This window comes from Podarcis liolepis, assembly GCF_965112155.1.
Source record: "Podarcis liolepis genome assembly, chromosome: 11".
Taxonomy (NCBI): Eukaryota; Metazoa; Chordata; class Lepidosauria; order Squamata; family Lacertidae; genus Podarcis; species Podarcis liolepis.
In genome coordinates, this window is record NC_139565.1 from 33,241,032 (window position 1) to 33,254,533 (window position 13,502).

At 43.4% G+C, this 13,502-nt stretch overlaps 1 protein-coding gene across 1 annotated transcript in view; it reads left to right on the forward strand.

The window, feature by feature from the left end:
- Window positions 1-875: 875 nt before the first annotated feature.
- EDIL3 (EGF like repeats and discoidin domains 3) overlaps window positions 876-13,502 on the forward strand; it is a 247,658-nt gene continuing 235,031 nt past the window's right edge. Inside the window, exon 1 of the mRNA XM_083465367.1 lies at window positions 876-1,571. Coding sequence (XP_083321493.1) covers window positions 1,505-1,571 — 67 coding nt within the window. The 5' untranslated portion in view covers window positions 876-1,504. The remainder of the gene's footprint in view (window positions 1,572-13,502) is intronic.

Genomic DNA, 13,502 nt, shown 5'->3' on the forward strand with positions numbered 1-13,502 from the left:
GCTCTGGCGGGAAGGTAAACAGCATTTCCGTGTGCTGCTCTGGTTCACCAGAAGTGGCTTAGTCATGCTGGCCTCATGACCCGGAAGCTGTATGCCGGCTCCCTCAGCCAGTAATGCGAGATGAGCGCCACAACCCCAGAGTCGGCCACGACTGGACCTAATGGTCAGGGGTCTCTTTCCCTTTTTAAGGTCACAATATTCATGACTTAAATCTAGTGTTCATGCTCTGTCCTTACACAAAACATTCAATATACACAGATAAGAATGCAAGATGACCACCTATTGTTGGGTTTTGTTTGCTTGTTTTTGGAACAAGTACAGTCAATCTAGGATTTGAACTGAAATTGCACAGTAAAAACTGGGGAGGATCGTGCCTACAAGTCAATCCCAGTTCCCACCTTAGCTTAGCTATGAACTCCTTAGGTGGTTACCACTCTCAATATCAATTCCCACCTTTGTAGAATGAATATTACCACTAAAGATGATGGTGGTAATGGTGATAAGATATTTCCCTTAAATAAACCAACAACTTTGAAACCTGCTTTAAAAAACTCGGTGTTAAAGTGTGATTAATGCCAAGCCAACAATAATACAGAACAATTGAGAACTTTTGCACACTCTCCCCGACATGTCCGATTCAACATCCACAACCAGTAAAGCTGGGAGACAGAGGGAGGTGTGTGTGTGTGTGTGAGAGAGAGAGAGAGAGAGAGAGAGAAGATCCTAGTTCCGTATTTGGTTGAGAACCCGCTCTCCCTCCATCCCTTCAGCGACTCCGCTCCGCTCCCCGTCCAAGAGGACGAGTCCTCTTTGCCCATCTCTCTCGACTTGCCTCTTACTTCGAGCTCCCACCTCCAGCGCGCGCCGCTCACTGAGACAAAAGACGGGCCAATCAGAGGGCAGGGTGTGTCCGCGGTCCTCTCTGCCTCTCCCCCCCCCCCCGCCCGAAGCTGCCTCTTGAGTGAAGGGAGGCGAGGAGGGGGAAGCAGGCGGCTTCGGCGTCGGAGAGTGTGGTTCTCGCCTCAGCCAGCCGCGCGCACGCCGCCTCTGTTTGTACACAGCGCACTTTCCAGCCGGCAGAGCGCTCTCTCTCTCTCTCTCGTCATTGTTCTCTTCCCTGCAGCAGCGGCAGGAGCAGCCAGCCAAGAGGCTGCCCCCACCGACCCGCGGCAGACGAAGGAGGCGAAGGAAGAGTCTCTCGCTCGCTCGCTCCCACACACCTGCCCAGCGCAGCCGCGGAACCAGCGAGCGATGAGCGGCGAGTCGCGGCAGCCGCGTTCCGGCCGCGAGCTGCGCGGGGGTCTCCGAGGAGGATATCCTGGCCATTAGGCGAGACGCGGAGGAGAGAGGCTCTTCCCTCACGCGCGGGGACGTCTCCTTCTTCCTGGTGGGGATCTGCTGCCGAGCGACCAGGTGCGGAGAGACCGCCGCTCTTCCTCCCGCGCCAAACTCCTCGACTCCGCCGCCTCGGGAGCGTCCCTCGGGAGATCCAGGGATCACCACCATGAGCCGCTGGGTGGGCGCCTGGCTCGTGCTGTGCGCCAGCCTGGGAGCGCCGTCGTCCGCCAGAGGTGAGCGGCGGGCGAGGGGGCGCAAGGATGCTCGACGGGGGCGTCAGGGGCAGAGCAGCCCGGGCGCAGTCCGGGGTGGAAAGTGAGGGCAAAGTCCAGACATAAATAAAGTGAATTAATGCGCCGGGCAGTCTTGGGGAAGGGGCAAGCGAGGGGGGGGGGAGAGAGAGAAAAGAGACGTGCGAATAAGCCCGAGCTGTGGGTGTTTTTCTTGTATGTATTTATTTTCTTTAATCAGATTATGTGTCATCCATCCGCAGACATGTCCTCTTTAGCAATGGGCTCTTCGCAGATGCAGTCAGGGCTTCCGCGTAATCCTGATAAGCGCACTGGCAAGACTAATAATAATAATAATAATAATAATAATAATAATATAGGCATCATCACCAAACAAGCAGCCCTGCGGTCGTTTCCTTAGTCCCTCCCTCCCTCCCGTTGTTTGTTTTATTTTATTTTTCATTATACATCTGACGCGCAGCGAAGAAGCAGGAGAGCCTCGGAGAGTTTGCGAATGCAGTGGCGGGGCTCCTTTCTGCTCGCTGCCGTCTCTAAATAGGACGCCCTCCTCCTGAAAAGGTGCAGTGATGGAGGTTGCTGGGGAGGAAACTTCCTCGCTCGCTCGCTCTCTTTCTGTACTAATCGGATGCACCGAGGGGAGGCTCGGATAGAGAAAGATTAGACAGATGCATATATTAATTCTGTGCCTTTCACGGGTAGGCAGATGGAGGAGTGGTGGATGGAGAGATGGAGAAAAGACCTCGCAGATCACACAGATCTCCATATAGCCAGCCTTTGCCCAGACAGAGGGGAAGGACAGACGCCCAGGAGATAACTTAGACAGGTCTTCACCCTCTCTGCCTTTGAAAAGATGCCTTCAGGTGTCTGCGAAAGTTGAGAGGCTTCCTCAGATAAGGAAATCATTGAAGAACGAGCTTTTTTTATTTTCTTCCCCAGGCTGTGTTGTGGGGCGGTGGAAAGGGGAGGGAGAAAAAAATGCCTCACTAACTGGAGAGGAAAGCCCAACTGCAGCTGAGCTTGGCGTTTCCAAGTTTGGTCCAGCCTTGATTTTTCTCCTCCCTCGCGCTCTCCACCAATTTCCCCGAAGGAGCTGCTCGCCTTTTCTCCTCATAACAGAGATTTGCTCCTGTGAGTTTTCTTGTAGGGGGAACCAGGGCGGAGGAGAAGGGAAGAGAAACGCCGCGTCTTCCCAGCTGATCTGAGAGGAGGGATATCTCTATATTATATACTTATAGAGATAGAGATATTGCAATCTCCCTCCTCTCTGTTTGTTTTTTGACAGCCTCCCCTTCAGAATAAAGAGGCCCCCCTCCCGCAGTTCGCCTTGTCTCCTCAGCACTCATAGGTGGGGATGGTGAGGATTGAACAACTATATGTCAGCGCTCGTATGTGGAGACTATTATTAATATTTATTATACTATAGTATGTGAGAGAAAGGTATGTTGGAGCAAACAAGAGGCAGCTGCTTCGACATGAGGGGCGCCTGGCGGGGGTGGCGGGAGGCGAGCCGCTCGGTTCTGACGGGGCTGAAGTGATCCCCGCTCGGGTCTCGCTAAGTCGTCCCCGAGGGGGCGGGGGAGGGAGGCGTTCCTCTGGCGGAGCTTCTCTCCAGCGCTCTGTTCCCTCGCTGAGGGAGCGTCCCCTGCCTTCGCTTTGATCCTACTCGTCGCGCGCCACGGGCTGGGCGCGAGCGCAGGGCTTAACGGAGGGGAGAGCCCCAGTCCGTCGCCGCCTGGCAGCGCGGGAGAAAAAGCGCACGCGCCGCCAGCAGATCAGCGGCAAAAGGCGCTCGCCAAATCCCCGCGCGAGGGGATGCAGCCGCCGCCGCCTCCGCAGCAGCAGCAGCAGCCACCGCCCACTGGCTGTGTCCTATCGTGAGAGAGACAGCTCCGTGCTGCGGCCATTCACCCACATTTCCCTCCCCTGCTGCTGCTGCTGCTGCTGCTGCTGCTGCCGCCGCTCTACAAATCCCAACCCCAGTTGTCACCAATACAGACGTATAGTCTGTTTGTAATACACACGTATAGCCAGAAAACTCGGAGACCGCACACCCTGAATTGCGGACAGTGTAAATAACAGCATTCACTTGTGTGTACTCCAAAAGTGGGGAAAGGAGATAGGCGTTTCTGAGGTACCCACAGCTTCACCTCAGGTTACCAGCATTCGCATGTGAATGTTGACACACCTGCAGCCTGTCTTTATGTCTGGAGTTTCAACAACTTCTGGGAAATTTTTTTAATATGCTGTGGTTATGCAGGTTTTGCCTCCCTTATGGGAAGCGAAGAGTTTTTAAAAAAGAAAGAAAGATGAAGATAAAACTTTGCTCTGCCAAGGAGTTAATGTCAAAAAGGCAACTGGGCTTGCCATAGAATGGATCCGCCTTAAGCGTTTATTAACGTTTTTGGGGGAGAGGGGGCTGAGGATGCATGTGAATCTCTCAAAGACTGTGAATAGCAAGGAAGTTGACACTTGACAGGAAACACCAGAATTCTCTCAAAAATAATTGCAAAGAGGAGTTTCTGGAGTTCCAGAAATAGCTGGCTATTACCAAGATGATTCCTGTCCCCAAAGGTTATTCCCTTCATTCATGCATACTTATGAGTGCCCACAATTAATAAATGCAATACTACCCGGTCTTACAAACAATTTCAAGAGTGAGCAATAACACAGCACACAGAAAGTGTTACTGTGTACTTTTAATGTATTTATTTAGGGGGGAAAGTATAAACCTGTTACTTAAAAAACAAACAAACTTCCAAACAGCATACATAAAATAAGATAAAACAATAAAAACAATGCACAAATACTATAAGCAAATTTTTAAAAAGCAAGTATACATAACTAAATTACTGAGAAATTGCCATGTTTTTACTGGGAAATGGTAATAAAAGGCATGTGCTCAATCCAGGAGTTGCCAGTATGATGCTTGTGAGTGCATATGTGCTCTAGAGGTCTTCTTCAGTTCCTACAGATTCCTTTTCCTTTCCCCTTCCTCTGCTGAAATAAGCATTCTGTTGTATGCAATAAGATAGGTTGTGGTGTGCATGTGGCTGGTTTGCAAATGTGCCCACAGATCCACCTTTGGTGGTGATCAATCCCAGATTGTCCATAATTCCCCATGGATAAAGAACTGGCAGCCTTACATAGCAAGAACCATCACTCCCCCACTCCCTTATATCACCCTGATACTCCTCCTGTAACCAAAAATGTCTTAGTTTAATCATTCCAGTTACAGGAATGATGATGTGTGAACTCAACTAACTCTTAACCTTTGAACTTATGAACTTTCAAATAACATTATTTTATTATAACAGGCCCTTTTATGGTTAATTACCGTTAGTGATAATCATGGTGTCTAAGTCTTCTTTGATGTAGCAGGATACATTTGTCTAATATTTCTTTTACATTTGCATTGAGCTTTCTTTGATTGATATTTTCTTTGAAAATTAAACTAATATAGCAGTCTAATGGGGGGGGATGCTGTTGCCATTTTTCTTTGATACTTTCCATACACTGATGCAGTGAGCATGTGATACCTTTGCATTCTGTTTTTATAACTGGAGTTTGAACTGTTAAGCAAAATGAGCTATGGAGTGAGAAGTAATAAAATTACAAAGCAAAATCTGTAGGAGAATCTGTATTATACACACACATACTGGTGAAAAATCAGAAACTCAGCCTTGTGGTACAGTATGATTTTAAGTGCATTATTTACTATTGTTCCAGAGTACAGGCAAAAGTGATGCCAACAACCAGCTAGTTAGTGATGCCAATTATTTCCAGTAATTCTGCCTTCATAGCTCAGTTGGTAGAGCATGAGACTCTTAATCTCAGGGTTCTGTGATTCTAACTCCTTATTTCCAAGTTCCAAATGATATAACTGGATGAAATTTAATCAAATTTTAAACCAAAATCAATGGAAAAGTAAAATAGCTATGGTGTTTCTTTGCAATAACATTCTAAACAGTGTTTTAATCTTCAAAAACTACGTAAGATGAATAAACAAGGCTTGTGCCAGTGAAGTAATTGGAAGGCTTGATGCTCAGTAACTCTTGGTGCTATATAAATTAGTTATTGTCAACAATGTCTGCCAGATCATTTTATTTATTGATTGAGTTCGGATGGTTATTCAACATGACCAACCAAACCAAGCATAACTTTTGGTTTTCAGTGACTCTGAGAAGAAACATATATAAGTTGCATATCTTTCCCACTACACCACACTTCAGGTGTTTGAAATCTATAAAGCCTGCTACAGTTTGTAAGAGTGGAATGGTGAAGATGCGCTATAAAATATGAGGAATAATATTTCATGATTGTTCAGCTCACGAGAAATTCTATGAGAAATTGCCAGCTGTGAAGGTTGAAGAGCAGATTGGTTTATTTTTCAGTTTGTATATACTTGTTCAGGAATAGGAGAAAACAAAAATTTTAAGAGTCAATAAGGGCATGGAAGCAATATCCCTTCCCCACTGCTAGTCTCTGGCAACTGGTATTTAATGGTTATTTAAAAATAGGAATGGTTTAATAGTTAATCATATGGGTATGAGAGTATGAATACAGCTACTCCTGTTCTTCTCACTGCAATAGCACTATGCAAATATTGGTAGGTTGGAGGCGTTAAATAAAAGTAAGGGGATTGGCCTTGATCTCAGTGGCATCTTTCCCCTACCTTCTGAGAAAAGAGCCATAGGGATCCAACCTACACCTAAATACTAGCTACTAAACTTTTGATGTGCTTGCACTTGGGCAGCGAAAACTAAGAAAAGGTTTACTAAGAAAAGTGATATGCTCAAAATGTTTGCCCACATCCACATTTATAATATTGCCATAGTGCATGCAGTTCAGAAAATAAGGGGTGCTCTGTTGGCTCAGACCAAAGGTCTACCAGTTAGTCCAGTTAGCTTCCTATTTCCCATAGTGGATAGCCATGAACTTCCAAGATGCCTTCAACAAGGGCATGAAAGCAATAGCCCTTCCCCATTGTTAGTCCTCTGGCAACTGGTATTTAATGTCATCAAGCCTCTGAACAAGGAGGTTCCTATTAATGATCATGGTTAATAGTTGTTGATAATTCCATCCCATATGGAAGTGTATAATCTCCGTTTAAAGTCTTCTAAGCACATCTTGTAGATGCAATACAAATAAAGTTGAGTATAGATTTATAGAGACTGTACTCTCCTCACCAGTTTTATGGGAGAAAATACATGAGCTAGCTTCAATTCATCTAGTATGTGAGGAGAGTACCAACTCTCCTTTCATAGAAGCAGGGTTGACAGCATCACATCTATCAAAGGAAAGAACGTTGAGTAAATGTGTGGTGGTCTACATTGTCCCCCCAGCATGTATGTATGGCTTCATGCATTCTCTCCCCATATGTAGAACATCATGTGTGATTAGTCCTGTGTGCTAAATGTTCTAAATGTCTCATGAATGTACCCCAGATATGTCTTCTTCTTCTTTTAAAAAAGAAATTTCCTCCACCCCTGTTTTTCAATTAATTAAAATTAAGGAGTTGTTCTTTGTTGGGTACTTGTACAGTAAAGCAGTTGATCTTTAACAGTAATATAAAAATGATTATGCGCTATACAATAAAATTTGCATATGGCTGTTTTTTGAATTGAATAAACAAGTTTATAAGGTGAAAATGCATGTTATTAATTCATTTAAAACCTTTGTGAAAATGGAAATTGTATGCGCATACAGAGCTTCATTCATTTGCACTTTTTTCACCCCTGTTTATATGTGCATGTTTTGCTTGTTCCATAGATCACTGCATAGCTGTCAACGTTTCTCTTTTTTTTTAAGGGAAATTCCCTTATTCCGAATAGGATTCCTTGCAAGAAAAGGGAAAAGTTGACAGCTATGGATCACTGACAGATGCATACATTCCAAATTCAATTTGTGTAATCTCTAGTTAGATGATTGAAGGGATGCTTCAGTCAGTACAGCATGGTGGGTTTGAGACCACTTTGGGCAAAATATTAGTTTGTTGCAGGGGGTTAGACTAGATTACCCCCATGGTCTCTTCCAACTCTACAATTCTATAAAAGAGTCTTAAGTAAGACTAGTACATATCTCACCCTGGTACCTTGGAGAGCTGCTGTCAGTCAAATTAGACAGTACTGGCCTATGTGAACGAGTATACTTACTCCTTATTTGTTTATTCTGCCCCACATCCAAAGATCTCTGGGCAGATAACAATAGAATTACAGAAAACCAAACAAATTCATAAAATGGAGCAATGCATTAAAATACAATAGAAGCCACCATTTAAGCCAGTCTCAATCTTCTCACTTTTAATCTGGCATCTAAAAGCCAGTAGTGTAAACCTCAACTGAATTTCAAGGGGGTGGTGCTACCAATTTTGGGTGCCACAATTGAAAAATTCATCCCCACATCCCAGACCCTAAGGACCCCCTCCTCCCCACAACTGATCTTAATTCCCAGTAGGAATGAGCTGGGAAAGATACTCCAAGTGTTTAGGTTACAAGGTACTATTAAAATTAAAGAAATAAAACCTTTACTGTAGCCCAGAAACATATTGTCAGCCAGTGAGGTTCTTTAAGAACCACACTGACGTGGCTTCAGCTGGTGGTCTCACTCAAAAGACAGGCTGCTGCATTTTGTACTTGCTGCAGAAGGTTATCAGCAAATGGATTACTGTGGCCAAGCTATCCTTGTTCAGGAATGGCTGTAGTTTGTGCACCAGCTGTAGCTGATGAAAGACACTCCACATTAGTGACTGATTAGTATCCAATATTATTCATAGACTTTATACTTGCTCTATACCTGCTCATACAAGAGGAGTGCAACAAGTCATTCCCCTAAGTCCCGGAGTCACTTTATTTTACTAACCAAAGGCATGTAGTATGATAACAGACAAATATGTGGGTTATAGCCAGTGTTAGTTATACTTATCAGAATCAATGGACCTGACTAATTTACATACATTGATTTCTGTAGTCAGGTATATGGCTATCTTTAAATATACCGTATTTTTTGCACCATAACACTCACTTTTTTCCTCCTAGAAAGTAAGGGGAAATGTCTGTGCGTGTTATGGAGGAAATGCCTACGGGTGGCATGCCTATGGATTTTCCTCCTCTAAAAACTACGTGCGTGTTATGGTCGGGTGCGTGTTATAGAGCGAAAAATACGGTATTTAATCTCATTAAACAAATGCTTTTTATTCTGTACTCCCTGTTTTCTCTCTTGGTTTTTGGTTTGGCACATCATATTGTTCTCATCTCTTTCCCAAGTACTTTGTCTCTAGTTATGCTTTGCTGGATTTGTCTAAAGCTCTGAGAGCAGTTCATACCTTGCTATTCCACTAAAGTATTAGTCATTCCAAGTAAGTGCCTTGCTTTCTTTAATAATCCAGAAAAAGGAAGAAAAAGGAATTAAATAATAAGCATGTATTTAAGTTTTCAAATGCACTTGGGGAAAATTCCACAACTAAAAAAGTTTGTGTGTTTGTGTGTATCTGTGTATCTATCTATCTATCTATCTATCTATCTATGAAGAAAATCCTTTATCCTTTATCCTGGTAGACAGGAGAGGTGAGATGACCTAGCAGAGTTCTCTTTTCCCACCCTCAATTTAACTTGATGTGATTCTTTGTAGGTGACAGATATTACCTGGTGTTTTTTTTAGCTGTCTCTTTTATGAGTCCTGTTCTGACCCAGATGTCATTATACAGCTTGATATCTTGGTTATCTTTGTTCCTTCAGGCTAAGTGGACAACTGCTTTTCATAATGTCTTTGCATTTCATAGGTGCATTCTCATCTAGCCTATTTTAACATTTCAACTTTATCCATCAGGTTGCTGTCTGACATGAGTGGCTTTTCCCACTCATGTCAGTGAATGTATGAATTATCTGTGTTCAGATTTAGTTGTTTTATATTCTGCTATCAAGCAAATACTTTATCTATGGGTCACAGTGCAGAAAGGATGTGAGTGTTAAGTAAGAGTGACATACACTACACTCAAATTACCCTTCCCATAAAGAAGGGGTCACCAATCCAGATTTTCTGGTTATTAATGTTTTATTGACTTGACTGAATACCAGAATTTTTAGTAGAACAACCAATAAAAAGGCACCAAATTTTATAACTCCTAAATTAGCAAAACTATCCACTTCCCAAAGCCTTTATCCCACAAACAACAAGTAAATATAGCTGATTTTAACTGGTCAAGAAAATTCTATCCAATGGAGAAATAAACCAAGCAAACGAAAATCATAAAGATAGTACCAAATAAGAATGTTGCGAACCTGAAGCACAACCAGAATTTTGAACATTTATTCCATTCAGGAACAAGGAGCATAAGCCCAAGTGATGAACACCAATATCCCATTGTTACCTTCTCCTAAAAATCAGACTGAATGTAGACTCAAAACCAATTTTCAAAATGTAAAGAATAAAATTTGATTATAAAATTATGGTTTTTATTAGAGTTTGGACAAAATGAGAATTCACATTTTCAAGAGAATGAATGAATGGAAGTAGGGAAGTAATTAATAAAGAGATCTGTACTCAACTTGGTTTCCCTCTGTGACCCGTTGGCAGGCCATATTTATCATATTCAACATGTCATATTCAATTTGACCTTTTAGTCTATGATGATACGGAAATACTACCAAGGAGGGGAAAAAGATGCATGCTAAGGAAAGCACCCACGTTATTATGATGCTTTGTCAACATGGCCAATTACAAAGAGCAGTCCAAGAAAGTGGGCAAATCCTGTTTGGAATCTTGACAAGCCAGAACCTTGAGACTCAGTATAAAAGTCTTGCAGGACTCAGGGTCCATACTCACAACATTGTTGCACATATTTGCTCTTTGTTTGAGCTCTGTACTGTGTAACTCAGAACAGAAGAAGAAGGAAGCATATCTGAAAGTTATTCCTCCCATGTTTTGTGGAGTACCCATTTATTCTTGTTGAGCTAGGAAACAGAAAACCGGAGGCATCTGTATAAACCATGAGAAATACAGTATTGATTCTGCATGTGGGCTGTCCGTCTGCTGCAATACACATAGTACCAGCAGTTGGATAAAGGATCACTATGATTGCACAAATCATGGCATCCACATATTCATGTTCCATATGAATGCACCACTTTACACAAACCCCACATGTGCACAACATGCCACTTACCTGCCAACACCCCTGTGCTTTCCCCAAGCATCCATGTGTTGTGGGCAGGGCAGGGAGCGAACAAATGTGAACCAGCAATCATTGTCACCTTCTGGGTTATAGTTTATCCAGAGTTGTTGTTTTTTTGCTTTTATCACTTTGGTGCAAATTGCAAGGAAATTTCAAAAGAGGACGTCCCACTTCAGGCTTCTCAGTTGCTAAAATGAGAAAGAAAGCATTCTGCATCAAGTTTATGCAGAGTTTTTTGCTTTATCACCTTGGTGCAAAAATAGCAAATTCTCATCTTGCAAAGGGTGCTTTCCTAATCCACAGGAAATTTCTAATGCTGAAAAATATGCAAAGTAAAAGTTAGACAATAATGCTGAGGTATATCATACTTTCTCTACCAACTTAAAACAAAATACGAAAAAAAGTTGTACATCGTTTATGGTGACTTAACAGACTTTTAAAATACAACAAATACTTGTCCTTACAGAGCGATACCATTATATATATTCCCATGCTTATGGATGAACTCTTGGTCCCCATCTATACCTTTATGAATAGGAATGAATATAAATTGTAAAAGTATGTGTCTGTAAAAATGAAAAAAAGAAAAGAAAATGTGTGTGTGTTCATTCAATGTCTTACACAGGGTTTTGTATCAGCCATTCATTGCTGTCCCTATGGTAAATCTCAGAGGGCATAAACAAGAAGCATCTTTAAAGATTTTACAGTATTAAGAGCAAATGGGCTAGAGATGGGAAGGAGGTGAAGAAAAAGAGGCAATAATGTCTCCAAGCAAGGAAACAATTACGTTAAATCACAGCTGATTCCAAATGTGCATGTAAAACAATTGATCAGCTGTCATTGGTTACCTAAGAAGTCCAGAGAAATGTAAATGATGGCTTTAACATCTTCAGAAGTATGGATGTTGTCAAGGCTGCAGTCAAGGTTGGCGTTCTTTCCTGTTTATTTTGAACTCATGTCTTTCCGCCGTTAATGGTAGTGCTTTTCCCCGCCTACTTACATTAGTTTTATGCGGGAAATAGAAGTGCTCTTTATGTATTATTGCCTTTGAACAACTCACATTATAGCAGTCTCCACCCCCACAAATGAAGCAAAAGCTTTCAAAATAGTTTTGAAAGTAATTAGCATTGTAGTGCCTAATGGAGCACAGGTAGAATGGGAAGCCCAGGCAAAATATGTCTTGCTGTGACATTTGTTCTGAACTATTATGTGCCATGACAGTTAAGCTATTACTTATTCCCTCTTGGTTCATTATTCTATAGACCTTTAATGACTCACTGACTTTAACCCGGCTCTTGTAATTTCAAGATTATAACTCTGTCTCAAATACAAATTCTATTAAAAATGTTAGCTTACTTTTAAAGGTTGGCAATAAGGTTTAACTTTTTTTGTCAGAAATGTATTCCTTAAATTTCAATGACTGGCAGCACAGTCCTATGTGTGTTTACTCATTGTCCCATGGTCTTCAATCTGGTTTACTCCCAAGTAGATGTGCATAAATGTGCATAAGTGTGCAAAGGATTTCAGTGTTACTGACAAATTTTCCAAAAAAAAACCCCTATCATTACATATGAAGCTAGTCTAGATTGAGTAGGATTGTTAGTGCCTCTCCCAATAGACCCAGAAATACATTAGAGCACACTAATATTCTGCACTATGCAATGTAGCATAGGGTGCGACACTTCATCATAAAAAAATGACTATATAGTTCTTTTGTGAGGCTCCCTCTAACTTCATATAGGAATGTCTGAAGTTTTTGTTTACTGGTTTCATAATTTCCTCAGTTATAGCAATACATTTTATAAGTCAAGAGACTAATTGTGGAAATTACACAGTGCTGATTGTGGATGTCTACATTTTCTCCTATAATTTGAGCATGACAGGAAGTGGACCTATAATAACAGTAAAACCAGAGGTTCTGTCTTCCTCTGTTTTTCATTTTGGGTCCAATAAAAGTACTAAAACTACCGTATTTTTCGCCCCATAGGATGCACCGGCCCATAGGACGCAGCAATTTTTTTGGGGGGGAAATAAAGAAAAAATGTTTATCCCCCCCCCCGGCGCTTGTGGGGCAGGCAGCGGGGAGAAGCGCTCTTCTCCCCATCGCCTGCCTTGAGATCAGGTCCGGGGACAGCGGGGAGACGCGCTGCATCTCCCTGCTGTCCCTGGAGCTTGTGGGGCAGGCAGCGGGGAGAAGTGCTCTTCTCCCCGTCGCCCACCTTCAGATCAGGTCCGGGGACAGCAGGAAGACGCACTGCATCTCCCAGCTGTCCCCGGAGCTTGTAGGGCAGGCAGCGGGGAGAAGCGCTCTTCTCCCCACTGCCCGCCTTGAGATCAGGTCCGGGGACAGCGGGGAGATGCGCTGCGCCTCCCCACTGTCCCCGGAGCTTGTGGGGCTGGCGGCAGGGTCTCCCCGCCGTCAGCCTCCAAACCACTTCGGGAGACAGCGGGATGGCGGCGTTCCGCCTCCCTCTGTCCCCCGACCTTGTGGGGCTGGCGCTGGGGCTCTCCTGAAGCCTGGAGAGCGAGAGGGGTCGGTGCGCACCGACCCCTCTCGCTCTCCAGGCTTCAGTGAAAGCCTGCATTCGCCCCATAGGACGCACACACATTTCCCCTTCATTTTTGGAGGGGAAAAAGTGCGTCCTATAGGGCGAAAAATATGGTATGATGTTCAGTCCTTGCATTGTAATTAGAAATAACTGGTTAAAGTCTGGGCTGAGGGAATAGAACCTCACCCTTGCTAG